Source organism: Pelecanus crispus, chromosome Z (assembly GCF_030463565.1).
Source record: "Pelecanus crispus isolate bPelCri1 chromosome Z, bPelCri1.pri, whole genome shotgun sequence".
NCBI lineage: Eukaryota > Metazoa > Chordata > Aves > Pelecaniformes > Pelecanidae > Pelecanus > Pelecanus crispus.
In genome coordinates this window covers 65,898,484-65,926,214 of record NC_134676.1, presented here as the reverse complement: position 1 = coordinate 65,926,214, position 27,731 = coordinate 65,898,484, and the positions used below count along the sequence as shown (strand labels likewise).

Genomic DNA, 27,731 nt, shown 5'->3' with positions numbered 1-27,731 from the left:
GACACACACAAACAGATTTTAACTAGTTGCACCTATTAAGACTCACCAAAGGCCAAGTAAGGCTCTGTCTCCCAGCCAAATGACAACTTCTGGAGTTGCAGATAATAGATGGCAGGCAGACAGGTGGCAGATAAGTATGTTCGTCCTGAAAACTACTTAAAGGTTAAAAAAAAAAAAAAAAAAAGTTGCACTAGGCCCGTAGAAAAGAAATGCCTCATATCCTGAATTAGCACAGCAATCATGATCAAATTTTAACCTTAATTATAAGCATTGTCCATTTTTCAAATTTATCCATATGCAATGTATCTTCAATAATTACCAACCAGCTGAAAAGGTTTTGTACAAATTAAGCAGTAAGAGGCATTTTAAACCCACAATACATATTACAGTTTGAGGAAAAATGTCAGTCTTAGAAGTAGCTTGAAAACAGTTGGCAACTTTTCCTCCCAGACTAAATCTGAAGGCTCAAAAATAAATATTCAAGAGCATTAATTTGTTTCTAGATTTGTGCGTGCAAGTAAAACAGCAGCCATAATGTGGAAATTTGAGTCACATTTTGCAACTAATTGGAAGCAGATTAGAATTCTGCCTCAGGGGAACATTGTCAAACTAGAAGCTGGAGCGAATGAAGAAAGAGGTGAAAGCATCGTGAAGAGCTGACAGATTTACAGTGCTCAAGGCAATAAACGGGTACTAGATGAAAATGAATGTGCTTCACTGTACTGCATGCAGTTTTCAGTCATATCTCAGCAATAACAGCATACAGCCAAGAAACTATTATTTTCAGAGAGATGGTGAACGAAAGAGTAAGACTGAAAAAAACACTATTCAGGTGGTGTGCAAAAAATATAAACCATACAGTGGCTGAAGTTGTTACAAGAATAATCAAATTGGTCATACTGGACCCTGTTTTGTAACCTGGACTCATCTCAAGTAGGGCTTACACAGACATAATGCAATGAACTACTTACTTGAGTTGAGACAGGGCTGTAAGCCCTTGCTCATTGTGAGCAAGAGTCCAAGCATTAAGCTCTTAAGAGAAAAGAAAAAAGTCACACAGATTTTATGTTTTTAAAGCTAGGAATAACACAGAACCCTGCAGACAGATAAATCGGAGGCAGGAGGAAAAAATCCTTTTTAGAGGGTGATTAGGAAAGGTTGGAGGGGAATATAAAAATGAAAATAAAGTGTAGAGGCTAATGTACCAATGCTGTAATGGAAACAGCTGCTAGCTTTCTCCTTCAATGTTTGGCATCTGGTGCAGCATCACAGGAAAGATTGTTAAAGGATCTGGACATGAAATGTAAATATAGACTATTAGCCAAAACTCAGTTGCTATATTTATAGAACAGTAGCAGCTTTTGTGTGTGTGTGTGTGTATACATATACAGTATATATATTGATACACATTCACACATACACATATACAATCCTGTCCTTAAGCAGCAACTAGTAACACTATTACATGACACCGCATCTTACTACTGGCTGAAGTGGGTAACAACGTGAATTCAGTTTTCTGGTAACACTGGGTGTGGAACAACCACCTTCATTGTTCTCAAGACTGCAGCAGTATTTTTCCTTCAAATTCCAGAACTCCAGTGCAATTCAACATACACTGCCTAACATGAAACCCAGGGCAAAAATTAACCAGTAAAACTTTATGTCAAATATGTTCAATATATCCAGAAATACTCATAGAATATTAGATCCTTATCATCAGTGCAAGCTAACTCACTCACTCCCTGGACTTTTACTAAATCAGATTTAAGACTCACAGCAACAAAACAAAGTTCAGCTGAGTAATGAGGTCCTTCTCTAATTGTATTTGCTTCTAACTATTACCTTTTGTCGCAGAGATACAAATCGAGTTTCATTTCCCTTCTTTAAAAGGAAGAATTGGCAAGAACATGAATGCAACTACTGCCGTTACTCTACTGCTATAAGCCTATAATAAAGCACAGATTTGATAGTACTATCCATGTAGTGTGGCGAACCACACACAAATAAACAGTTCTCCACGAAGAATGAAAACCCAAAGACCAAACCCTTCCAATTCAAACATTATTGTTGCTTTTAACATAAGCCATCCACAGAAATCAGCCAAGGAGGTGACAGGAAATCCAAAAATAATTTGGTCTGGCCCTACACACTATGAGAAAGGAGATTACAAGATGCTTTTCACTCTTCTTACTAGTTGAGGGAAGCAGTAAAAACTGTAAAATCCATGCTCATGTAACAGACACCTATGGCACCACTCCTGTGACAGACACATTTCTACCATAGTTCAGCAGAGCATCACTGAAATTCATCAATAAAGGTCGCAGTTGAGTAATGTGAACTTATGTTTGGGGGGGGGGGGGGGGTGTGGACTTAACAAACCCCCTGAATTAATTTAATGGCTAATGCAAATGAATACGTGTGTGCAAAATCAAACTGTCTAGTGCACACAGTTAAAGAGGCCAGACATGCCACAAAATTTCCTGGGAAACTGAGCCTAAGCTTGGTACTGTCTTTTATCAGAATGAAGAAAGTGAGCTCTAGGAGTTTACAAAAGTGTGACCAATTGGAGCTTAAGTCTTCTGTTGCTAATTGAAGCATGAAAAAAAGAGCCAGTTTCTGAGAGCAAACTACAAACGTATACTTTTTATATTCCACTGCCACATGATAAAAAACAGAATCAAGCTGACTTGTGGAAGTCAGTTGCTGACTGGCAACCAAAGACCAAGCTATTATTCCAAACTGTTATGGGAAAGCAATAAAATTGCTACCAGGTCTCCTCATGTTACTCTTCAATAAAAAGAAGCCATCAGGGAAATAAGAGGAAAAGAAAACACATCAAAACCTCTTAAGTTCCTTTAAGTAAAAATACACTTCTGTGGCATAATGCCATCTGCTTCCTGGTTAACATGATGAGACAATTCAACAACTAGAATACCAGTGTTTCGAAAACACCAAGTAACCACAATCAATAGATTTTAGTTTGCTTGTTTGACTCCAGAAACTGCATTCACATGCCTCTATTAGCAAATGCTTCAAACATCCCCACGAGGACATCTGTGTTACGTTACTATTAGGTGGAGAGTCTCAGGAGATAGAAGCACCTCAGCCAAGCTGGGTTTGTGCCCAGGAATAAGACTTAGACAAGGAAGACTCAAAAACTGGAAGAGGAAGGTGGGATAAGATAAGGGAACCAAGTGTTTGGTATTTATTTTTTCTGAAGATTGCTAAGTCAAAATGATTGAGGAAGATTTATCATAAAGGACATACAATTCAACACAGGACATCTTCACTTCAAAATCACTGAAACAAAGCTTCACATTTAATTCCCAATGGCTTTGATCTGAATAGCCTCAGTGGACGTTACAGGTAGATGTTAGAAAAGTTGATCCCTTCGCTTTGAGATTTAGCAGTATTTGCCAGCTTACAGGAAAAGCAGACATATTATAAACTTCTGTCACTAAAATGCAACTTTTTTACTTGCAGTGTTGGCTTAAGATTTCAGAAAATGTAATCAACACCATAGCTGCCCTAGAGCTGGAAAACCTACATATACAGTCATCAATCCTGTTTCATTGCATGCAACTTACCCTACGCTCACTTAAGTTGTTCAATCAAGTAGTCTTACATGTACATGCAAACAGGGGCATCAGAGGAAACTACCTATTCCCACCCCCTTGAATTTTCTCTCAGGTTTTTCAGGGGAAAAAAAAAAAATTTACAAAGAACTTGCTTGTCAGTCAAATCATTCTGAATAGTTTTACAACCTTTCATTCAAATGTAAAGGCTTTGTTCCAATTGCCAAGACCATTTAGTCTGAATTAAAAGAGAAAATACAATAGAGAGTGCTTACTGAAACTCTGGCTACAGCACAGCCAAAAGTCATAGTCTGATCTTCATATTTGCACAAATGGCTACTCATAGTGCAGTAAATTGTGGTTTAAATTCAATAATGTAGTAGTAGTAGTAGTAGTAGTAATAATAATAATAAATAATCTTCTGATTTAAAATCTCACTTTAAGAAAACCCCTCGAGTCCTGCTATGAAAACTGGTAATTATCTTTTATTTAAATTATCTCATTTCAAACATATTTTTAAGCAAATTAAAAAATGATAGTTGGTAGTAGTATTCACTTTGGTGAAACAATGCACCACAAAAGAGCTCCACTGGGCAGAAACACTCTGGTGCAAAAAAGGAAAAAGAAAAAAAGTTCATCAAATTTAAAAGAAAAAAAAGAGAAGAAATATAAACTAACTTTTCTAAATTTTAAGAAGCTATTTACTTTCTGTAATTATGTCATCATCAGAAATTTTCATGGAACACCATTTTGCTGCCTTTCACCCAGCAAGGAATGTTATATACAGACCAAAATTTTTAATAAGATCAATGTATTTTCTGTGATTATTATTAAGAAGTAAAACTAAGTCCCTGACATGTAAACACACCAAAACAAACACTACTTTTTAGCAAAACTATGGCCAGCCCTTCAACTGAAGTCACTGCATCCACAGGTGTGACCCTATCTGACAACTTATGGGAGGACATATTTCTGTTGCAAGAAATAAAGCACAATTAAGAAGTCAGATAATCTCTCCAGCTTTTCAGGAAACGCAGTATAAAGGAAACACAACCAATATAAAAGTGGTACAGTGCTAAACATATTACATAAAGAATAACCTGGTTGGTGGATCATCGGTACAAAGTATCTTAGCTCAGACCAAGGCTGATTCTAAAACTTGGTTACATTCAGCGATCCCAACTGTGTACCGTGGAACAAATCTGGAACATGTAGCTGACATGCCATTCAAAAAGTGAGTGCTATATCTGAGAAATACAGAACATGTGGCAATAACACAAAGCTGCCTAAGTAGCTGCAGAAGTAATCTAACCTTTTTTTCAAGGGTGGGTGATGGAAATCCAAAATATATGTGTCTTTATCCAAAATAAATGTAAAGGTGGTGTTTCTGATAGCAGAAATGTTAGTATTTCTGAGACTGTATTCCTGATGATGCTTGTAAAATGTGCTCTGATACCACATGTACCAATAACACCATGTAAGATGTGGAGAAACACAGATTTTTTTTTTACTCTTTTACTCTAAATAAGTACAAAGAATGCTTCAAAAGAGCATTACAACCAAGACCATGGCTCCAGGGGTAAACAAGCATGCACAGGCTGTCAAGATACTGCTGATGGACCAGGCATTTTGAAGGAAATTCTAATTCTAAGCATATTTGGCCTATGTCACCCAACTCCGTTCCTTTACAGGTTCTCCTCAGGCAAGTCTTCTCATCTACTTTTTCACAGACTATGTTTGTTGACCTTTAATCCCATGTGTGGTTCCTAGACACGTGTAATCTTAGGGGCTTCAGAGGGGAGAAGAGGGTGCTGGGATATAATCTCATGCTCATTATTAACCTCACACCTTTTTGGGATATCTCAGACACCTGCTCTCCCACCTGTCCAATGGATTTTAAGAAGTGGATGCATGCAGTCTAGTTCTCAACTGGAACGGTCTTGAGATGGCCTGGGTAGTCAGCAGGACATACACAAGTGTTCTGAGATCCAGTTATTGACCACGGAGACCACAGCAAATTTAGAAAGTACACACAAGCTACTGGGACTGCCATCCATTGGGCCTGCAGGTACAGAACATGCTGGCGGATTTTCCAGCGTGTGTGGCAAAGCAGCATGACCGAGAAACAGAAGCAGATCTGCACAGCCCTGTACAATGTCAAATTTTCAATTTATAATGGGTACCATGAAGTCCAACCCTGCCACCTACTCTCAACGGTGCATCAGGAAACATCATTTTCACTGTTGTGGATTGTTGGGGTTTTTTTCAATACACGTGTTTTACAAAGCAAGCACAGGACAAGGCATGCTCTCGCTCAAGTAACAGCATTTAGCCTACTTTTATCCATGCGATTCACATTTGTAACACAGAGCAAACAAAGAGGAACCTGCATTCAACATGCCAAGGATGTGCCCAATTAACAGAAAGCAGGCCACAGAATCTCCCACAAATGTCAGTGCTACGGAGCCTACAGATGATACCTTTTAAAAACTAGATCATTTGTTTCTTAGGGAAAAAAAAAAAAAAGAAGCACGAGCTTGCAAGAAAAACTACACATTTCAGATTTATGATTTACGTTGTTGTCGATAAAATAGCTTTCCAATTATCAAGGCCCTGGTAGGAGAAGCTGGAACGCATTAAGTGTTAATGATCGCAACCAGGGGTCCAAGCTTTACTCTTTTGTCAGAGCTGCAGCAGATCCTCCCCGCAGCTTCACCATTAACATGTCTGTTTCCTGTCAGACCACTCAGAGATAATGTCATTTATCTCAGGGCGGCACAAGACCAGTCATTAGCTTCAGTAAAAGACCTCAAACAAAGGCCGGATGGCGTTTTATCCAGGGCTCACAGGCTGCAGCCAAGAATCTCATTGCCTAACAGTTCGGAACTTAAGTTATCTTTTAAAGAGTAATTTTCCCCCTATCAGCAATTCTAGAACACTCCTCTGAAAAGCAGAAAAGTCTCTGCATGGAAAATTTTAGCCAATGGTTTTATCATATGCAATTAGGTGACTGATAAGAGCTTGCTAAAGTTATCCTTTGAGAGGCTTCCCCCTCCCCCCCCTTCCTTTTACCTCTTAGGGAAAAATTGACAGAATAATTCAGGTTCTACCTAAATAGTAAGACCTTTGAAGAACTGACCCTTATTGTACTTGCCTGCAGGAGGTGATTCACTATTATAAATTCTTCAATGACTGAGCTTCTGGAAATCTCTTTAAATGAAAGTGGAACTGGTTAACTGTATGTACGAACATGTGTTTTCACAGTCTCTCCTGTATTATTGCATTTCAGAAAGCATCTATAAAGTGCCAGGTGAACTTATTTTAAATAATGATAATAATAATAAAAAAAGAAAGAGAGTCGAAAAAATATGAGCAAATCTCAGCTATTCAATTCTTGGTTTTATGTTGAAAACTAGGAACAGATGGTAGTTTCCATGTTACTTGAATCTGGTTATTGAACACCTCTATGGTTACGGGAGATTTTGCTTAGCACTTTTAACATACATTTCATTTATTGGACTATAAAATGCTACTTTGGAAAAACAAGTCTTTATATAGCTATAATTAAAACAGTCTTGCAGCAAAGCCCTTTAACATGGAGAACATGGTTAACCTCATGACATCTGGACAATCAATCCTTTCCTTTTTACTGGGTATTTACGAAGTTATTAAAATTGTAAAATTACTGATGCCCAAAGTGAAATACTTTTCTAGTAGTTCCGAATAAGGTTATCAGCTTCCCTACTTTATTTTATAAATGTTCTAGACCAGCCTCCATTGTGCTACGGTAACTCTTGCTTTGCAAAGGAATTCAATAGCAGATCTGGTCATACATATTGGCAGAGGTCAGCAGGTTCACACAGAAAGCTTTCCTGGGCCAAAGGGCAACACCTCTTCACCCAGCTCAAAAAGCACGGTCACACTACTAGACAGCACTACAGAACTTTAAGAACCTTGAGCTGTGCTTATTGTTAGACACCCATAGTTATCAATGTTTTTAACAGCTAAATCCCTTATGTAGCTTTCAAAACAGTTTGCTGTCAAACAACAATAGACTTTGTTCTTTAATTACAGCAAGTGACCTCCCTGCCCTTTTATTTCACAGTGAATAAACTACACCCAAGGCCAGGGAGAAAAGTACATGAAAAGCATATCTCCATAACATCATTAATCAAAGCACGTACTTAAATGGTTTACATCAATAGGTAAAATGCACACAGTTTCCTGATGAAGTGTAAAACACCCTCAATCCCACTATTAAAAAAACAAGTGAAGATAAAATAAACAATCCCAGCCAACATGTTAATTTGCTGAAGACAACTTTCAGAGGTGAAATGCAGTCTTAATGAGAAGCAATAAGCTAATACAAGAGAAAAATTCAATCCTGGAGTATCACTAGACTGATTCACTTAAAAACTGCAGCCAGACACCTCTGATTATGGCTTTGTATCTTCTGTATTATTTTCACATAAGCATACTGATTTTCACATGCCAAATGCAATTTTTCTGTATCTCAGAGTAAATTGTGACTGACTGAATCCCAAAATCTCCCTGCCACACACACAAAGCAAATTCTTCTAGATACTCTGAATGCTTTTAAATGTAACAGCTGTTAAAAATACAAAAAAAACCCCCTCAGCTAAAACAGATGAAGAGTTGATGCTGACGAACAGTCAGTAACTGTGCTAAAAACGGTATGGATGAGAAATGGAAAATGGAGACAGGTTTTAACACCAAAAATCTTAGGAGTGGTTAGCCTACCTGTCAAAGCTACTTATTCAGACATGTCACTGGTGGCTTAACCACAAAATGGGCTGCATGAATATAGCTCAAACATCTTAGAATTACAGCATACTTTGACTTTATCCACATATTAGGGGAGTGGCGACTTTTACAACATACTTGCGGTTTCTGCATAAAAGAACCAGCAGAACACAGTCATTGATTTAATTAGGCTTCATAAGATCCAATTTATCATGTTTTACATGACTTTCTGCAGCAAGGAAACAGAATAAATAGACCAAAAATAGACATTGAAGCATGCTGTGAAAGCTAAACAGTGACTACGACTCCTGGGAATCGGCTCCAAGGCTTTTCACAAATAGTAAACAAATGCAGTATTATATTCCACACCACATACAAAAAACTGTAGATTTTGGATCAGCAGGCATGAACTAATTTGTATCTAAAAGGAAACATCCAAATTTATGAGACATGTCTTTCACAACATTAAGATAACTGGACATTGATTTTAACATGCAGGCTTGGAATTGTGTATTTATCTACAGACACAAGGTGCTTTGTACAGCATATGCGTTCTAGTGTATAAACAGTCAAGGCAGGAACACTTAACGAATCTAAGCCCCTTAAAACCAAATCTTTCTAATGATTATTAAACATTTGGGAAAAAACCCAGAACAACAAACGTAAAACACTTAAGTTTCACTAATAGTACCACAGGCTGGGCTTAAGGTTGCAACCATTGTCAGCAGTAAGCTTTATTATTATTGTGTGTCTGGAAGGGAACATTCTTTGCGAAGAGAAATACTAAGGGATGTTATTTAAGACAGCAAGCAAGCACACCATTGTGCCAGACAATAGCCAACACTGCACGACTCTAATGTGCGACGGCTATATTAAAATCGGTGTGTGCCAACAGCAGTGGCTGTTACTGGAAATGCAAGCTCCAAACCTCCTCACGGAGCAACAACTACAACACAAAGTGCACCACTAGCTCTAAACCTCTCCATACATACTTGCTCTGAATTTGCATGCCATCCAATTTACATTGCACATAAGACTACTCGCATGTATATGGATTCTTCATACAATTTCCTGTATGACTAGAGAGTGAAAAGAACACAAAAACGGGAGAAACCACACCACCCTCTAATCTCTGTTGCCATGACAGCAGCCTTTGAGATACTGAAATGTTCAGATTGCCAGCTAAACAAAATTGTTGAATGTGAACATTTGGCTGAGAGATTAAAAGGCTAAGGGGGTTGCAAAAGGGCAGTACCTCCCACATTCCAGGCAGCCACTGAATCCAATCAAATGGCTCTGACTCTTTAACCACAGCCATTGTGAAGACCGGATTAGGGCAATTTATCTAGATAGTTAAAACAGATTAGAGAACTGCAATTTGAAGACTATTGGCAACAGAAGTAAATGCCTACTGTACTAAGTTAATAAAGAGACCGTGAGATTTTAGGACACCTTTCTGCCGCGAACGGAACATTCATAAATCAAAAGTGCAAACATATACACATGAATTGCAGCAATCTGATTTTCTCATCTGCATTTAGAAAAGGTCACAAGGCTCATTCAAATTCATCCATAGATATGCTATCTTAAAAGCAATAATATGCATACAATATGAAATTTAATTTGTTCCTTGCTTTGAACATAAGCCCTTGAAATTATCTTCCAGTTTTAAGAAATATCTGATGTCACGAACACCCAAATCTAATCCTCCAGTCGACTTAAACATTACAAAAACGTCACCATGACCGAAATACAAAAAAAAGCCGGTAACGGGTCATAAAAAGACATAACTTTTCCCTGAGACCTTCAGCCCTCCCAGACACTTGCAGACCATACAGTTAACACCAACCCGAAAGTTTTCCCATCGCTGAACATTCAACCGGGGAAAGTTGTAAAAGCAGGTAATTCAAGACCAAGAGCTGACAATAAAGTCACAATCTAACACCCTGAGATTGTTCATTTGGGAGGTGTTGGATTGCTTTACTTTTCAGGCAGCCCAGCTTATCTGTGTTTAACAACCTGTAGAATTCATCGGACCGCTAATCCTGGGCCGATGCTCTCTCCCAGGTCCCCCAGAAGAAGCCTTCTGCCCTACCAACAGCGCAATTCCTGCCGACACCAGAACCTCCTTGGACCCGCAGTTAACAAAAGCCAAGTTCTCCCTCCACCCCTCCCGAAGAACAGAGTCATGGCCATCTATTCTTACAGAAAGTATCCTTGTAATGTAATAGAAAGGAAGAAAAAACACACACCCCCATCTGATTTCTTTCACACATTTCAACCACTCAACAAACGAGCAGTTCACATCCAAGAGCCAGCGTGGCTCCGATAGGAAGGCTCCCCCAGACAGGAGACAAACCGCTCCCCTCTGTTCCAAAAGCTGTTTTGCAACAGGCATCTCAGCACAAGGTGCATTCCCCTCCTCCCAGCCTCCTCCTTCCAGGAAGATGAGAGGCACCGCCTGTCTGCTGGCTCCTTCCTCCCCGCCGTCCTCCACACCAGCTTCTGGGGCCTCTGGGCTGCTGCACCACAGGAGCCCCCAGTACGATAAGCATCCTGCATCTCCACGAAGCGCAGCGGCGGAGCCCGGGTCTCTGCTGATGCCCCCTGGTTTTGCCCCCCAAGGAACAAGCTCAACTCCAGACAGCAGGTCAGAAGAGAAGGGAGAGGGATCCCTTTAGACTCTGAGAGAGGAATGGCCGCAAATGCCCACCGGTGTTGTGGAAAAGTGTCAGTACATACAGGGGAGCTACACAACACCCTAGGCAAACACATGGACCTCCAGCCTGCAAACACATGCCATCCTACCAGCACCAACACTCTGCTGCTCTCTGCTAAAACCGGGGACAGCTCAGTCAGGGTCATCTTGGGGTTTCTCCTTCTGGGTGAGTGCAATCAGAAGGAACAGACAGAACAGAAACGTTCTCCAGGTCCAAGGACACGGAGAGGAAATCGTAAGGAAGAGCAGCACACTCAAAACATGGTGTCTTCCGTCTAGGGAAGAGGTCTTGGGGTTGTTCCTTTTTTTTTTTTTTTTAAAGAGAAAGAGGAAGAACAGATGCATGTCACAAATACACAGCAGAGAGAAGGACACAGGAGCCAAACACACAGTTGTGGGACATTTATTATAGACACAGGGAGACACGGAAGAAGAGGAGAGGTGGAGAGGAGCTTTGTCCTACCTTTTCTGTCTTCAATTTCTTGATTCGCCTGTGGCTCTCCTCCTCCTCCTCTTCCTTCTTTACCAAAATAGAGTTCCCCATTAACCCTGGATCCGGGGTACTTTTGCTCACCTCCCCCACAGCAGAGGAGGTGCTGTGGAAGGGGCTGCTGCTTCCACCACCGCCTCCCTTGGCCCCGAAGCCATAGAGGTGCCCAGGGGGAGCTTGGCTGCCGCCACCCCCACTGCCATTGGGGTGGCCCTGCTGCAGGTCATGCTGCTTGTCCTTCCTGGATTTTCCCGCATCCTTATCCCGCTTGGAGCCTCTGCTGCCCGGGGTTTTACCTGGTTTCTCCTCTTTGTTTTTCCCACAAGAGGCAATGGTGGTGGTGTTGCTGGTGGTGTTATTATTGCCGTTTGGGTTACTGCTCACGCTCTGACCCAGTGCTGAATTCATGCCAGTTGCCTCTCCAGGGCGCCCTTGGACTTCCTGCCTCTTGCCAGCACTGCTGATCTCAGGAATCCCATACAAGGCAGCAGAAGGCAGAGATTTATTAGCATCCTTAGAAGTTTTACTCCTTTTCACTTTTGATTTGCTAGTCTCTTTGTGAGAGGAATTCCCCTGGGGAGCAGAGGGCTGAACAGAAGCAAATTTTAGGCCATCAGCTAAGGCTGAGGTAGCATTAGCCCCACTGGAAGCCAGACCCCCACAATCCTTGGAGCTGGTGTTGCTGCTGCTGGTGGTATTAGTAGAATTACTCATCTCAAATTTCTGTCTGTCCTTCTCCAAATCGGCGTCCAAATCAATTATTAAATTCCCAACACCGATTTCCCAATCATCGCCACTGTCATAAGTGTCAACCGCATTTGGATCCACACCTTTTCCTGCAGTGGAAGTGTTCAATGACATCCTGAAGATGAGATCTCTAGAGTAAAAATCCGATGAACTTTCCTTTGGAGATGTGGGGACATTCGTTTATCTCCGTTGGGCTCTCTTAAGTTCAAGTCTTCTTGTCTTCCTCCCCCAGGTGTGTCTAGGTTCACAACCCGCCGTCCACGTCCGCCTTGTCCTGTGAGGAGGGGAAAAGTCAAATATTTCTTGTCTGGGTGTTAACCAGAATATAATACGACTAATAAAAAGGGGGCAAGGTAGGGGGAGCGAAATCATTCCCCGTTGCTACGTTTTTTTCTTAAGTTTGTTAAACCGGAGGCTATGGCCGTGATGTTTTTATAGTGAGCGTCTTTAATCTGGTTGTATACCAACATCCACAATCTCTCTTAAAAAGTCATGTCCACAAAAAAGCAAAAAAAAAAAAAAGAAAGGAAAAATTAACTACATGATTTAAATCCACAAAGCTCAGGAAATACAGTCTCAGAAGTGGTGCCTAGCTGTTGGAGCACATGTTGTAATCTAACCCCTTGGACCACCACCTAGGCACGAAAGGGAGAAAAGGAAGGACACACATTCACTCTTCACTGCATTCCATGGATTTTGTGGCTTTAAACCAGACCCTTGAAGTTTTGTGACTCTCCTATATTACCTTTTACCCCCCTTCCACTTAATCTCTTGGGGGGGGAAGAGCGAGCGCTAAGGGAAGTGGGAAACCTGATTTTCCTTGCCACAATACAGCTTCTGTTAAAAACCAACAACCTACAAACACAAATTTTTACTGGAAAATATTAAACTCCATAGGTTAAAGAAAAAAGAAGAAAAGTAATAAAAAGGTCTTTTTTCTTTAAAAAAAAATTCTCAAGATAACAGTTCTAAAAGCAGTTCTAATGTACTCCTAGGTCACACAATTGTTAGGTCTGTTAAATATAGTATTACTGACTGTACAGGAAACTGATTAAGACATACACTTTAAGTGATCTGCACCAAGGTGGCCTCAGTGACCGCAAATGAGTGTGTGTTTGACAAAGCTTAGTTAAAACGATTTTTAAAGGGATCTCTCCCTTTTACAGTCGACTGTCGAAATATTTATACATATATATGCATAATGCTTACCTTTAATCCTTTATCATTTTTAATTAAACCAGCAAATCAAAATGCTGTTCCCACTCGTCTCAGCAACAACTCTGTGCCTCATTTTACTTAAAGAGCAAGTGATCAAAAAGTAGAAAGCAAGTATCATCTCAGCCAGTATAAATCGGTCAATAACATATCTCCCCCTACTTTGGCACACGGATCAGAAGTCCTTTTTTTGTTTGTTTAGGTTTTTTTCCTCCTTGCTTAAGAAAAAAAAAAAAAAATTGCTGAGCCTCACAACTTTAGCAGCTGGTAGGTAATATTTCACATTCAGAACTGAAGCCTCAAGGACCAGATTTTTGTTTGTTTGCTTTTCCTGAATAAGCACCGAGAGGTAATAATCATCATAGTAATTTAAAAAAAAAAAAAAAATGTTTCCCCAACTTCACACTCCGTCTTCAGCCCCGGACCTGGGAGCCATCCTGATCAGTAAGTAATGATCCCATGAAACAAACCTACAGGCGCCCGGGTGTTACAAGACAGAATGTGCTAACATCGGGATAAATTAGTGAAAGGGAGGAAGGAAAAAAAGAAGAAGAAAGGACTGAAAATCTGGGCTGGATTCCGCCTGTTAGTTGGGAAGTGGCATTTTTTTCGCCCGTCCTGACAGATCTGATTTCTTGAAGTAACTTGAGGGGAAACGGGGGCGGGGGGGGGGGGGAGGGGGGGAGGCGGGGGGGCGAGGAAGAGGAGGAGGAGCGGGAGGGGGGAATCACTGATCTGATAAACCGGTTATCAAAACATTTTGTGGGAGTGGAGGAAGTACAGCGTGCTCTCAAACGAAGTAAATTTTCCCAGGGATAAGATTTCGGGGGGGGGGGGGGTGGTGTCTGTCGTGCCCCCCCCCCAATCAAATCAGGTCTTTTTTAAAAATAGTAATAAAAAAAGCATAGGCACAGATCAGAGTTTCAACTTGCTGTTTCGGGGGGGGGGAATAGTAATAACGAAAAACCCGGGAGCTCGGGCTAATCAGTCATGCGGTAAGTAATTCAGTAATTAGAGTCCGAGGAGATAAAGCAGACGACCTTTTTTTCAGGACAGATCGCTCCCACCTCATTGTCTGGGCAAACCTCGCAGTCTACTTCTATCCCCCCCCCCCCCCCCCCCAAGTCAGACGGTCTCGATGCTTTAGCTTAGTATTTTTAATTAGCCGGCGATGGGAAGCTAAAAGCCGTAATGAATTGCCGGTGGCGGGCGGCGAGGGGAGGTGGGGGGAGGGGTGTGGGGTGTGTGAGGGGGAGGAGGGGCGCTCGCGCCAGCAACCGCCAACCCCCAAGGCGCGGCGGTTCCGTTACAGCGCCGGCCGCCCGCGTCACGTGAGGCTGGCGGGCTCCATTGGTTGTCGTGAGAACAAAAATGGGTGACAAGCCTACCCAGCGAATGCGGGTCGGGTCTTTAACAGGCAAAAAAAAAAAAAAAAAAAAACCCCAAAAAAACCCCACACCACCCAGACAGCGCGAACAGACAGGCAGAGCCCGTCAGGCCTGCCGCCCGCCCCGGCCTCTCCCCGCGGCCTGAGGGGGGCCCCCGCCGCCCGGGGGGTGCCGCGGCGCAGCGGCCGCTCCCCAGAAACACCTTGCACCCCCCGGCGGTGTGGGGGGTGCCGGCACCTCGGGGCTTTCCCCTCCTCCCGCCTCGGGACGGCGAGCGGCTGGGAGACCGAGGCGGGAATTTGGGGGGGGGGGGGGGGGTCACACAACGGGCAAGGCACCGGCGACCAGCGGGCGATCTTCCCCCCCCGCCCCCCCCCCCGGCCCCGGCCTCGCGTTCCTGGCGTCTCCGTGTGACAGGCGAAATGCCTGCCGCGCCGCCGGGACCTGTCGGTACCCCATCACTCCTCCTAACGAGCGCCTCGCTCGCGGGCCGAGGGGGGAGGGGGAGGTATGCCGGCTTGTCTGTAATTGTGTCACTTTTATTTTTCCCCCTTGGTTAGTTAAAACCCCAAAAAGGCACTATGCTTTAACGCCCCCCGAGTGCACCGTAAAGTATGATTTGTGTGACTACAGTGCTTTCACCCTCTTACTTCCCTCAAATAACTCATCCTGCTTGTGGGATTTTTTTTTTCTTTTCTTTTTAAAACCCCCAAAAAACCCTAGTTATCTCAACTCCCAAAACTCTTAACGCTCCCCTTTGCAGAGAAAAAAAAAAAAAAAATTCCCCTCTAAGTGCTATAGACACACCACGCAACCGTACTTACGGTCTGTATTGGCTCGAGTTGACCTTTTCCTTCTAACTGCATTGAGTGTGTTTTTGTTGCAGCCGCTTTTTATTTTAGGAAAAAAAAATCTAATGTCTTCAACAGATTTATTGTGTTTGGAAGAAGAGAGCACCAGATACCATGAACCTTCCTTTCTTTTTCTAGAAACAAAATTAAAACAAAAACAAAAACGGGGGAAGAGGCGCGCAACCGGCACCTGCCTCTGTCCCCCCGCGGGCTGGCGCAGGGGACGCGGGCGCTGCCCCCGCGGCGGCCGAGGCGGGGGATTGGGAGCCCGCTCCGCCGCGCTACCTGAGAGGGACTTCTCTTTGTTCACTGTGCCCCTTCCCTCCCGCCCAATCACAAGCCAGCTTTTATGAAACCGGGCTCTCCCATTGGCCCGCCGCTCCTCCTGCCTGCCGGCGAGGGTGAGAGACAGAAAACACGCGCGCACACACACACACACACACACACATATACAGTGTGCACGCAGGCATTAGGCGCGCGCGCACGCACACACACACACACACGCACACGCACACACAGACGTTAGAGACACACGCACAGCCCCTCGCTCTGCAGCCCGCAGCCCGCGCCGAGTGCTGCGCTCGGCAGCCTCCCGCTGCAGCCAGATACAAATCATGTTTCCCATTTCAATTATCCCATATAACATTTAGGGCTTAGGGGGAAGGGAGAGAAGAAAAAAAAAAAAAAAAAAAAAAAGGAGAGAGGGAGGAGGGGAAAAAATAGAAAACCAAGGTGGAGAGTAGCTCTGCCAAGACTCACACGTTGGGAGGAAGACTCCCTCATTTCGTTTTAATTTAATTTCAGGGCAGTTTTCGAAGCGATGATGAATGATTTTTCTGTGCCGGTTTCAAAGAGGCAATTTAGAATCTCACTCATAATTTTTAAATGCCCCCTCATTCAAAATTATAACAGCTTGAAGCCAGCGAGAGAAGGCTGCTGATACACATGTGCGATTATTTTCGTGCTTAGTGGAGGAGAAAAGCAAACAGTGTCTGGAGGAAGGGGCTGAAGGGAGGTTCAGGGCAGGGCAGCACCCCCACCTCTGCGCGGGGGGGACACCGAGGCGCTGCTGCGCTTTCGGACCAGCCCTCTTTCTTGCATTCGCTCTCCTCCCCTCCTCACGTATTTTATTCCATGTTCCTTTTTACAATATGGCTTAAGTTAGGCAGGTCGGGTTTTATTCTTTTTTTTTTTCTCTCTTTTTTTTTTTTTTTTCGGAAGGAGGGGGAGCCGAAAATAACCCTTTTGTTTCCAGGCTGCTGATTTACTGCTGCAAGCAGTGAACTGTGAATGCCAGCGACCGTATAACTACCACGTGAACATCCTTTCACAGGAATTAGTAACACAAATCTTCCCTATCGGGCTTTGTGTAGCTCGAAAATATCCCCCTTAATCATTCCTTTTGTTTAGGTTGGGAGCCATTATGCTACACCACTGCGTTAAATTGCGTTTAACCCTTCGCAGGCGGCGGCGGCGGCGGCGGGTGGGGGCGGGGCGGGCACCGGGTGGGGGGGGAGGGGCGCAGGCATCGCCGTGCGGCGGGCCGGGGGTCGGACCCTGTCCTTTTTTATGCCCTTAAGCATCGTTTGCTTTCCTTCTTCCACCCACCCCCCCCGCTTGCTTTTTTTTTTTTTTTTTTTATTCTTCCCCTTTTCCCTTGATCTCACTGGGAATTATCTCCCTGTGAAAATCGATAGGGGATGTTTTTCTTGCCAAACGCACGCGTTGCCCAAGTCAAGGTTTCCGGCGAGAAGTCAAAGCGTGGCATTTACGATGTCCTGCACACCCGTGACAGGGTGACAAAATACCTCTTTGGACTTCATCCAGCTGAGCAAATTACGGGCGTTAGCGTCCCCGCGTTACACGCTCTCCCCGTCAAAGGGGTGATTAGCGGAGAGAGGTAGTGGGGGAGTAAAACCTCCGAAACCTGCTCCCTGCGGGGGCAGGGGGGAAGGTGGGCGCTGGATGGGAGGGGGTAGAAGCCGCCCGTGATGCGGCACCCGGCCGCCCCTCGGCCAGCAGCCCGCCGTCACCGGGGCCCTCGGGAGGTCCGGCTGCCCCCCAGGCTCCCGGGAGCCCCCCCGCTCCCGGGAGCCCCCCCGGCTCCCGCCGCCCCCCCCGGCTCCCCGCCCGCTCCCGGAAGCCCCCCCGGTCCCGGGAGCACCCCCGGTCCCACCGCCCCCCCCGGCTCCCCGCCCGCTCCCGGGAGCCCCCCTCGCTCCCGGGAGCCCCCCCTGGCCCCGCGCCGGGGGCGCTGGGGTCGCCAGCACACGCTCCCCTTGGAGGCCGGGAAGCGTCCCGGAGAAAACCCGCTCCCTTCCTCCTGGTGCGTACACGCTTCCCCTTCGGGGGCTCATCATGAAGGGTTTATTAGCAGGGATAAGTTCATTGCCACGCAGGCCCTTGATCACATCAAATTTTTTAAGTGATTACAAAGCGGGGGGGGGGGGGGAGGGAAACAAAAAAAAAAGGCACGGCATGTGTGTAGCGCAAAGCAGAAATGCTGCGGTGTCAAGGCGTCCCTGCCCTCCCGCCCCGGCACCCTGGCAGCGCCGGGACGATCCCAAGGAGCTCCTGCGAGGAGCCGCTTCCCAGCCCCCGAGGCCGCCGTGGGGGCCGCGGCACTGCCCGCCGTACCCGGGGACGGCACCCGGCGACGGGACCGGCGACGGCCCACTTGCAGCCGGGTATCTGCAATTGGTGGGAGAACGAGCATCCACCGTGTTGTTAGAACTGAAAATCACAGGTTCCCCGGGGTAACTTTTGGGTGATTTCACTCGGTGGTTAGCGAAAATTTTCAGATCAGCACCACCAAACCTACTTTTTTTAGCCTACTTAGTCGCGGATCACTGTTCCTGTTTCTTTACAGTATGTATTTTTCAGATTTAGGTAATGGCCCTGATTTTTCAATATCGACCTCTGTTTAGACACGTTTCACTTTGGGCTGCTTCTCATCTGCGAAATTACAGTCATTTTCACATTATTATACAGTGAGTAGGAGACAGTTTGTATTTAGCATTGGGTGGGGGAAGGGGTATTATGGGAAGTGATCTGCTACGGTCAGCACATAATTTCAGCCCAAAGAAAATTGCTTCTGAATAGATGGTCTGTTAACTAGCCAAGGAACAGTCACTGGGAGAGATTGCAAAAATGCCTCTGCTTTATCTGCGTTACACCATCATTTTAATTTCTGAAAGCAACGGTCCGTGGAAAGGCTGTTTCTCCAACCACAGCTGCCAATTGATGGGTAAAATACCCTCACAAACCTCCTTAGATCACAAAATTAGGAGGGGAGCCTCCCCTCTCGCCCCTCTCCCTCCTGGCTTTTGTGCGTGACTGTCCAGGGAAGGAGCCTGCCCTGCTGCATGCTTACGGAAGCAGGGTTTTATTTATCTATTTCTGTGGCCGAAATTACAGCAAGACCCCCTCGCAGGCCCGTGGGTGCATCTGCGGCAGTCGATTCCCATGAGTGGCTGCAAAAAGACCACTTAACTCGCATTGTCTTGTCAGGCTGCAAATGTCCCTGTTTCAAAAAGAGGCCAGTGCCCGCTGTGTGATTTAGTGGCTTTTTCGCCTTAATTTCTGCCTGCTCGCCAAATTAAATTACAACTTTGTATTCACGTACGCTTTACAAGACAGACAGGCGGCCAATAAATTAGTGATGTTTGTCTAAAATAGGAAATCCGTTTTTAATTAATGCAGCTGCAGACCGCTAATAATCCCAAAGAGATCCCCATCCACCCCACCCCACCCCCCCTTTTCTTTTTTAAATCTTGCCAGACACATGCACCATATACGCTAAGAAAAATGACCGGCGAACGTCTATTTTTAGCGAAAGGAATGCGGGGCTCTTCTCTCACACTCCGGACAGTTTGAAACCACGTTTGTTTAGGAGGAAACGCTCCTTTTCCCCTTCTCCCGGAGCAGCCTGGCGACAAGACCGATCAGTGCGGCCAGGCGGGAGCCTGCAGCCCGACGCGGAGTGACGGCGGCCGCCCCGGCCCCCCGGCTCCCCCGGGTCCCCCCTCCCCCGCCTCCCCCGGGTCCCCGCTCCCCGCTCCCTGCTCCCCGGCTCCCCCGGCCGCCGGCGCCCCGGGCGCCGAGCGGGCAGCGGCCAATCAGCGCTCCAGAAATCGCTTTCCCGCCCTCTCATTGGCTGAGGCCGGGCGCCGGTGTGCGGCTGGCGGCGGCGCTGCGCCCGGCTCTGCCCGCCGCGGGGGGCGGCCGCCTCGCGCCCCTGCCCCCGCTGCCCCCGGGGCGCCTCTGTCCGGAGGCGGGCTTCGGGGGAAACAGAAAGGCTACGGCAAATACTCACGGTCAGCTTCGGGAAGGGCTTTTTTTTCATAGAATCATAGAACGCTTTGGGCTGGAAGGGACCTTTAGAGGGCATCTCGCCCACCCCCCGCCCCCCTGCAGTGAGCAGGGGCAGCTTCAACTACACCAGGTTGCTCAGGGCCCCGTCCAACCCGACCTCGAATGTTTCTAGGGACGGGCCCTCCACTACTTCTTAATCCTTGCCGATGCCCCTGTCCCGCTAATAGGACGAACTTTAAGACCATTGGTGTTAAATTTATGCCTGTCTGAAAATGCCACGTAGCGCTACCGTCATTTGCAGCTGAGCCTTAATTGCCTTCTCTCAGACGATCTCCTCCAACTGCACCCTTTGTTCCTGCGTTTCATGTTGCAGGAGCGGAGGTACGTGTATGTGCAGACAATCTCGGCGTTACACGAAGCTTGTCTGCGGAGGTTAAACCATCTTTCTTTTTTCTTCAACTTTCCGCTGGAGAGGACAAAAACCTATTTCTCTTGAGGACGTGTTTGCCAGATTAATTAGGTAAACAATGAGTGGCATTTCTCTCATACACAACATTTTTGCACATAAAGGGCTTCTCACAGCAGATTTGAAAGCAGTACATTGGAAGTTATCACATTGATCCGAAAATTTTGGATTAGCACATCCTTAACAACCCTAAGAATTTGTCACAGCCCATCCCGCAGTCTTACGAACAAACTTTTAATTGATGTGCACAAACTACTGGCTCTGCAGATTAGTTGTGGATAGTTTATTACAGCTTTGCAGACTGCCAGACCGGAGTGTGGGAACTGGTGATACAAACATACAGAGGAGTCATTATACACTTGGCAGACACTTATGTTAGATACTACCTTTTTTTTTTCTTTTGGTTTTTTTTTTGAAAGAGGCAATGCTAACAATGTTTTCTTCTTCTTTAGAACAGTCCACAGACTCTTTTAAATTTATCTGCATATTCACAAGTAGTCTTAGTTTGATATCAAATCTAAAGGTCGGTGTCTCTGATGTTTCAGCACACAAATATAGGTTATATATGGAAACAAAGTACCGCTGTGAAGTTTATAGAAGAGCAACAAAAATGGCCTGGCAACTGGCAACTAGAGGGAATGATTTATGAAAGACTCTGTGTGTGCGTGTGTGAGTGTGTGTGTGTGTGTATTTATTTGGGGGTGGGGAGAGAGTGTAAAAGGTAGACAGGATAGAAACTGTCTTTCTGAGAGCACAGGGAATTAAAAAAAAAAAAAAGAAGGAAAGAAGAACAACTGTTGAAGATTTTAAAAAAAGAAAATCATAAGAGTAAAATGTGCTAATCAGTGAAGTAAACGATGTCCCAAAGGAAGTTCTTAAGTCCCATTGCGTAGGACTTGAAAATTAGGCTGGAAAAAGCACTAAAAATAAATACTATGGGGAATGACTCAATTTTGGCATTAGAATGGGCTGAATGACCTAGTAAGTCTTTCCCATTTTGTAACTTAATAGTTCTGTGAAGTTCTGCTGTAGGATTTGAACTGCAAACCTTTTACCCGGACATCAATATAGCCTTCAGTCGACTGTATAGATACTCAGTTTCTCCTCAAGTAATTTAAACAACAGCTTCTTTATTTATTTATGTAGTGCATTGTGTAAACATTCAGATATTAAAAACGTGTATTTGTTGCTTAATAGACTGTGTGCGATGAGAAACAGGCAATACATGTTAAAATCTATGTTATAGCCTTTTGTCATAGCCTTAGTACTCTATTACACAGTGTATTTTTTACAGCTACTTTCGTACAAAATAGCTTAATGTTTCACAGTCGATTATAATTTGTAATAGAAATGATGGATGCAGATTCAGTATTTTAGTTGGGCAGCATCCACATTATAGTAGTGCTAAGGTGAAAAATGTACAAAAGGCCAGTGACTGGGTGCCATACTTCAGAATTTCAGAGACAACAAATGAGTACGGGGAAATGAAACTGAGGCTTAGGGAGTAGGATTGGACTTTTTTATTAGAAAGAAGGCTAGGAGTCATAGGCCAGGGAGAGGAAAGATGAGCCTTGAAATGGAATTTGCAGAGAAGTAGCCAGTTAGACGTAAGGAGTCTGCAGCAGGAGTGGGGGTGAGAGGGATTTGTTGTCCAGTGTGAAAGGAGAGAGACAAGCATGGGGCTGGATAAGCAGCAGGAATAGGCCAGAGATAAGATTGGATAGTACATACTAGGAGTAAGATAAAGATTACTAAGAGGCAGAGTGTGTACTGGCTGGTGAAGTGAGGAATGAATCTGTGAAAGTTTTCGAAGCCAAGGTTAGGTATATCATCCTCAGGGGAAGAATGAGGAAACGTGCTGCAACATTTTTGACAGAAAGGAGCTTGAAGAGGAATGACCCTGAAAACTCACCAAAGAAGTCATCAGAATGTGTTTGGGAAATGATGTCTGATAGATTTAAAAACTGGAGAGGTGTGGAAGGAGAAAATAAATGGTCTAGGACAAGATGAGTGCCTGAGATCTTGATAATCAGACCAAGAGGCATTTTAACAAATGAAGTATGTGGACCACTGGAGCTGCAAGTGAAGACAGCATCCCTAGGAACTTCTCTATGCGTACTAGAGCAGGCAACTGTGACCTCTTGCTTTCCTGACTGCTCTTGTTGCTCTCCTGTTGTTTCCTTTGCTGTACTGGTGCAGGAAGAAAGAAACACAAAGAGAGCTTCGTACCCTCAACTCCCCTGTAAGGGACCTGCTGGAAAAGAAACATGAGGAGACAGAGATCAAGACAGTAGGAAAGAAGGGGGGGGGGGGGTGTGTGAGACCAAGAGAGGGAGACAGAAAAGAGGGCAGTGTAAGTACAAAAGGGGAAGAACAATCTTGTTAGAGCAGAGGATGGGAAACTTAGGGATCTGTTCTCAGCTGCCTCACAATTATTATGTGACCTTGGGAATGTCATGGTAATTCTCTCTGTGACTTGGCCATCTTGCCTTGAAATGTTAACTAAAACAATGTGTGGATGTAAAAACATCCTTAATTCCTCAGCCAAAAATAATGCAGCTATGTTTTTTAGCAGAAGGGGACACTGGATCAGGTAAGACTCACTTTCAAGGCTTACATTCTCTATGGAGCTACCTGAAATACTGCAGAACTGTGTTCTTGGTGTTTGAGAGAAGACCCATCCAGCCTTTAGATATTTTCTGCATAGATATGATTGCAAAAGTTTAATTTTAAAAGAGAAGAAGCCTGATAAATAAAGAAGGAAATGGCAAGAGAAAAACCTCTGAGGAGTACAAAGTCCGATGGTAAGGAATATCAAGTCACAAAAAAATTTAATGTTGTGAGAATTTCCCACAAAAGGCAGTAAATCACCTGAGAATCCAGAAAATTCTATGCAACATTAAAAAAGTTTCTGGTGGTGTTTTACTGTATCAATATGTGGTGTGTGTCGAATGCTCCAATAATTTTGTTATGCTGCTTCATTCAACATCCAGGAGTTGTACCACAGCAGGGGCCATGAAACTAAGCTGGTGTTACACACCACAGCTGTGATACAAGGAAATAACAATCATCATCATCACTAGTTGATCATTCTTCTTATCAGGGAAGAAAGTTGTGATTGTAGCTAAACTGAGTGCACCACTTACATCTCTGTTTTAAAGCAGTGGCATATGCTCAAACTGGCACTGTTCGTGTCAGACGCAAGGCAGAGGTGATCTGTTTAGCTGGTGAGCCTTTGCACAATCTGGACTTTGAAACCTGTGGCTCTTCTCATCACAATGCTTCTGCTTCCTCACTTGTAATTTCGGTAACAGTGATTACTTACCTTACAGGGTGCCCTGAGGACTGTGTTTGTTAAGCATGTTGAGATCAAGTGTAATGTGATTAAGAACATCTGCATTAGATTTAGACATGTGTATTGCAAATAAGTACTATTAAAGCAGACCTTCCAGTGACTGAAACGTCTCTCTTCTTTGGGACTAGAGAAAAGAAAGTCAGTCCAAAGAGTCACACACAGGTCTCAGCTTTATCTGCCTTATGTAGAGATGCTCTGTGCTTTCAAACCCTTTAAGCTAAGTGGGGATGGCAGCAGACTTTTTGTCTTTTTCCCTGAACAGCCACGGGGATGTGAAAAAAGACCTGGTGCACATTTTGTAATTATGGTTAAAGAAGTCCTGAGTCCATAGGAGATGCTCAGGGATCCTTCTGGACCCTAAGGTTTTCTGTGGTGTCCGGTAGCCAGAAGTGCTATTTTTTTTCAACCATCTTCCCACAGAAATACTATAAAAGAACCTGGAAGAAATGCTGTGAGGATCACTGCTTCTACAGAGTGTATTCTAGCTCATATTCGTTAAGAATGCCCAACAGAAGATTTGCAAATTGTACTTAAAAGACAAGGATACTTATGAAATGTTCCATACTGTCAACCACAGAATAGTATTTTGCAGAGTACATACTCAACCTTCCCTTTCTGTCCAGATTTGAAATTTAGGAATAAATTATAGAATTTTTATTATAAAATTTTGCTTTTTCATTTTACACTTCTATAATTATGAGTGCACAAATGTAATGCCCTCAGAATTAAAACATTTGTATTAAAATTTTGCCCAAAGCAGTTTTATAGCTTTTTAATGGTGTTGTTGGGTTTTAATTTAAAGGTGATATTAAAAGATATCTGTAAGTACACTGATGTTAATAAGAAGTATTAAAATGCAGTGGTTTTACTTGGAGAAATGAATTTGTGTGAACTATTTCTAGCTGAAAATCTTTTATCTAGCACTCTGTATTTTGCTGGTTAAAAGCATTCCTCTGAGGTCAAATAAAAATTTGTAATCAAATGCAGACCAACTTTGTCTTGTACTGCTGTTCAAAATGGTGAACTAGTTCTGAAATATAATCTGTTAGCATATTATTAATGAAAACATTTAGCACCGAGGTCAAGGCTTTTGGGAAAAAAAAAAAGGAAAACACACTTTTTCAGAAGAATATTTGCTGTCTACTCTTCATACTTGTTCTGTGTAAAAATGGGTTATAATTTGTCTTTTTTGGGGGGGGGGGAATATTGTTGACAAGAATGCATTGCAAATGCACAAAATACATGGACAATGACTTCTACGTGATTACTTTGCAAGGAATATGTGTGAGAACTGTGCCTGTGTTGAGCACTACCCTTATCACATCCACAGTTCCACAGGCTTCAGGGTGAGGAAGAATGCCAGAGTGTGGCCCTAAGCAGAAAATATGAAGCCCTAGGTATTATCCGCCCAACTTTTTAACATGTTCACATACTTCAGAATGATCAGAAACTTCCAAGGATACATTGCTGTATTCACACACAGTGGCACAACAACTCAGATTGCAGATAATTGTTCCTAAGTTCGGTTCTCCAGAAGGTATTTATAGAAAGAGCTTTGAGGAAAATGTGATTGTGTTCCTTTTATTTCTCTCTATTTTAGCCTTATTAAAAGGAGAAACTATGCATCTGAAAAGAAAAACATGAAGAGGAGACCCCATTGCCATTACTTTGGAGAGCTGAGAGGTGGAGAATGAAAAAGCCATTGGTCTCAGTTTTACTACCACAATGGCCTTTTATGAGAGGGATTAGATATGCCTAGAGCTGGTGCAGCATTCAGTGCTGCCCTGGACAACAATCTGGAAAGAAAGACGATAAAAATCAGTTTGTCGTAAGGTTAAATCACCACAGATTAGCTAGATTGGCTTTTCAGATTGTTTTTCATTTGGGGAAATGAGGAAAAACAGAAAGAAAGAGAGAAATATGGCTTAAAAGCTGTTTGGTTTTTTTTTCCCCCCCTTCTCTCTCTTTTTTTTTTTCCCCTTTCCTGCAAGATGTAGCATTCAGAAAACATGTTGAGCGAGTTGAGGCATTAAAAAGATCAGTCTTTGGTTGCTGAATGAAAGACTGTTGTGCGTGTGACTCACATACTAAGCAGAAATCTGCCTTCAAAGCCTATTTTACTGCCTAATTATATATACACAAAATGTAGCTGTCTGTTTCAATCAAATCCTAGGAAAAAGAATAAAACTCCTCTTAAAATGCAATTTTCATGGTTTTTCATAACCTTAGAACACACACTGCTAATGCAGAAGGGGGAAGCACAGCTGCAAGGTCCAGATAAGGCACCAGTAATTGTTTTTCTTTTAATTATTACTTTATAAAGACATTATACCTCCTACTCAGAATGAGGAAAATTAGTGTCCTCTCTTTTTTTTTTTTTTTTCTTTTTAAGGTTTTCCTTTTTTTTTCCCCCAAGAAAGCTTGTTGTTATGCATTTCAGGAGCAGCCAGCAGCTATGGAAAGTACTTTTAAGCAGCCTCTGTTAATAACAAGCTTTCAGGAGGTATCTAGGAATTCCAGCCCTCTACAAACCTTTGTATTGCACTGAGCACTCCATATGAACAAAGCCAAATATAGAGTGAAAGAATGCACCGTAAAATATAAAATAATTGCTGGCAATCAGCTCTTTTGGAAACTTTCAAGCTGGACAACATGTGTGAACCATTTCTTTCATGAGAAACAAAAACCCCCAAACTGATTTCAGCTCTTCCTGCAGTAATGTGAGTACATGCATGTGTGAGAGTGTATGTATATACATACTTATATGTAATTTTTTTAATCATCTATTATTCAGAGGGGTTTTTTAATAACTTCAACTGCAAAGTGTGATAAGCCATTACTAATTTACATCCTCTTGCAGATACAAATCATTAAAATGAAAGGATGTTTTAATGGCTTATCCAATATATATCTAATTGCTCCTTAAAAGTTTCTTACTCTGAAGACATCACTGGATATCTCCCTGGGAGACCAGAGCAGTATAGACAGACATTTACTCTGTAAATCACTGTGCCAGTGGAAGAGATACTGCCCATCATCTGCCTGGGGATAGTACATCATATTCTCCCTGACCTGAACACTCCCTAGACCATTCCAGCCAAAATGAGACAAATTAGCAAAACTATTTTCCCCACTGTTCAAGTAGTTGAACCCACTTACACAGAAGTGAGTTGGAGGGGGCTTTTACTGGAAGAGGTGAAGTTTAGTAACTTCTGGGAAGAGGCATGGGAGTACAATGATAAGTCACAACAGACTTAGAAAATAACTCTATTTCATCTGCAGTGGTTGTTTACAGGCTAATAGTCATATCCTGAAGCTGCCTCTATTGTTGTTAAGCCATTGATTCTAGTAGAATATTCTTGCTAATTACTAGATGGAATAAGGTTGAAACTGGTCACTGAAAATTTAATTCAAAACCACGTTTTCTGTCCCAGCCACAGGCACTACTTGTGCTCACAAAAAGGCTGATCTCTCCAAAACTGGGCAATGTCTGTTAATTACAGAATTAATTAGATAAGGGGCCCGACATATTCTGCTGTGCAATGGATGTGCATTCAGCCAGAAGAAGCTTTCTGGCAAACCTTTCTCCCACCTAATCAACGTCTAGTAATTTGAACTCTGACATAATGCAGCCATGGGGTGAATGGGTAAGCTTTAGGAGTTCTGGTTGGTGTGGTGAGCTTGCAGGTTTGCTGTACTTCTGAATGCCCTGGCAAATGGGTATCCAGCTCACATGGGTTGTGTCTTCTCTCTCCCAGACTGGTTACAATGGAGGCTTGTTGAACGTAATGACTGTACTTCAGCCAGACAATAGGTATGCTAAGGAGATTAGCTGAAGCTACTT

General features: G+C 43.6%; 1 protein-coding gene across 1 annotated transcript in view; it reads right to left on the bottom strand.

Moving 5' to 3' along the window:
- The window catches only part of ZNF608 (zinc finger protein 608), an 80,612-nt gene extending 68,200 nt beyond the window's left edge, over positions 1 to 12,412 (bottom strand). The window contains exon 1 of the mRNA XM_075726887.1: positions 11,525 to 12,412. Within this exon, the coding sequence (XP_075583002.1) occupies positions 11,525 to 12,412 (888 nt within the window). The remainder of the gene's footprint in view (positions 1 to 11,524) is intronic.
- Between the last annotated feature and the right edge of the window lie 15,319 nt (positions 12,413 to 27,731).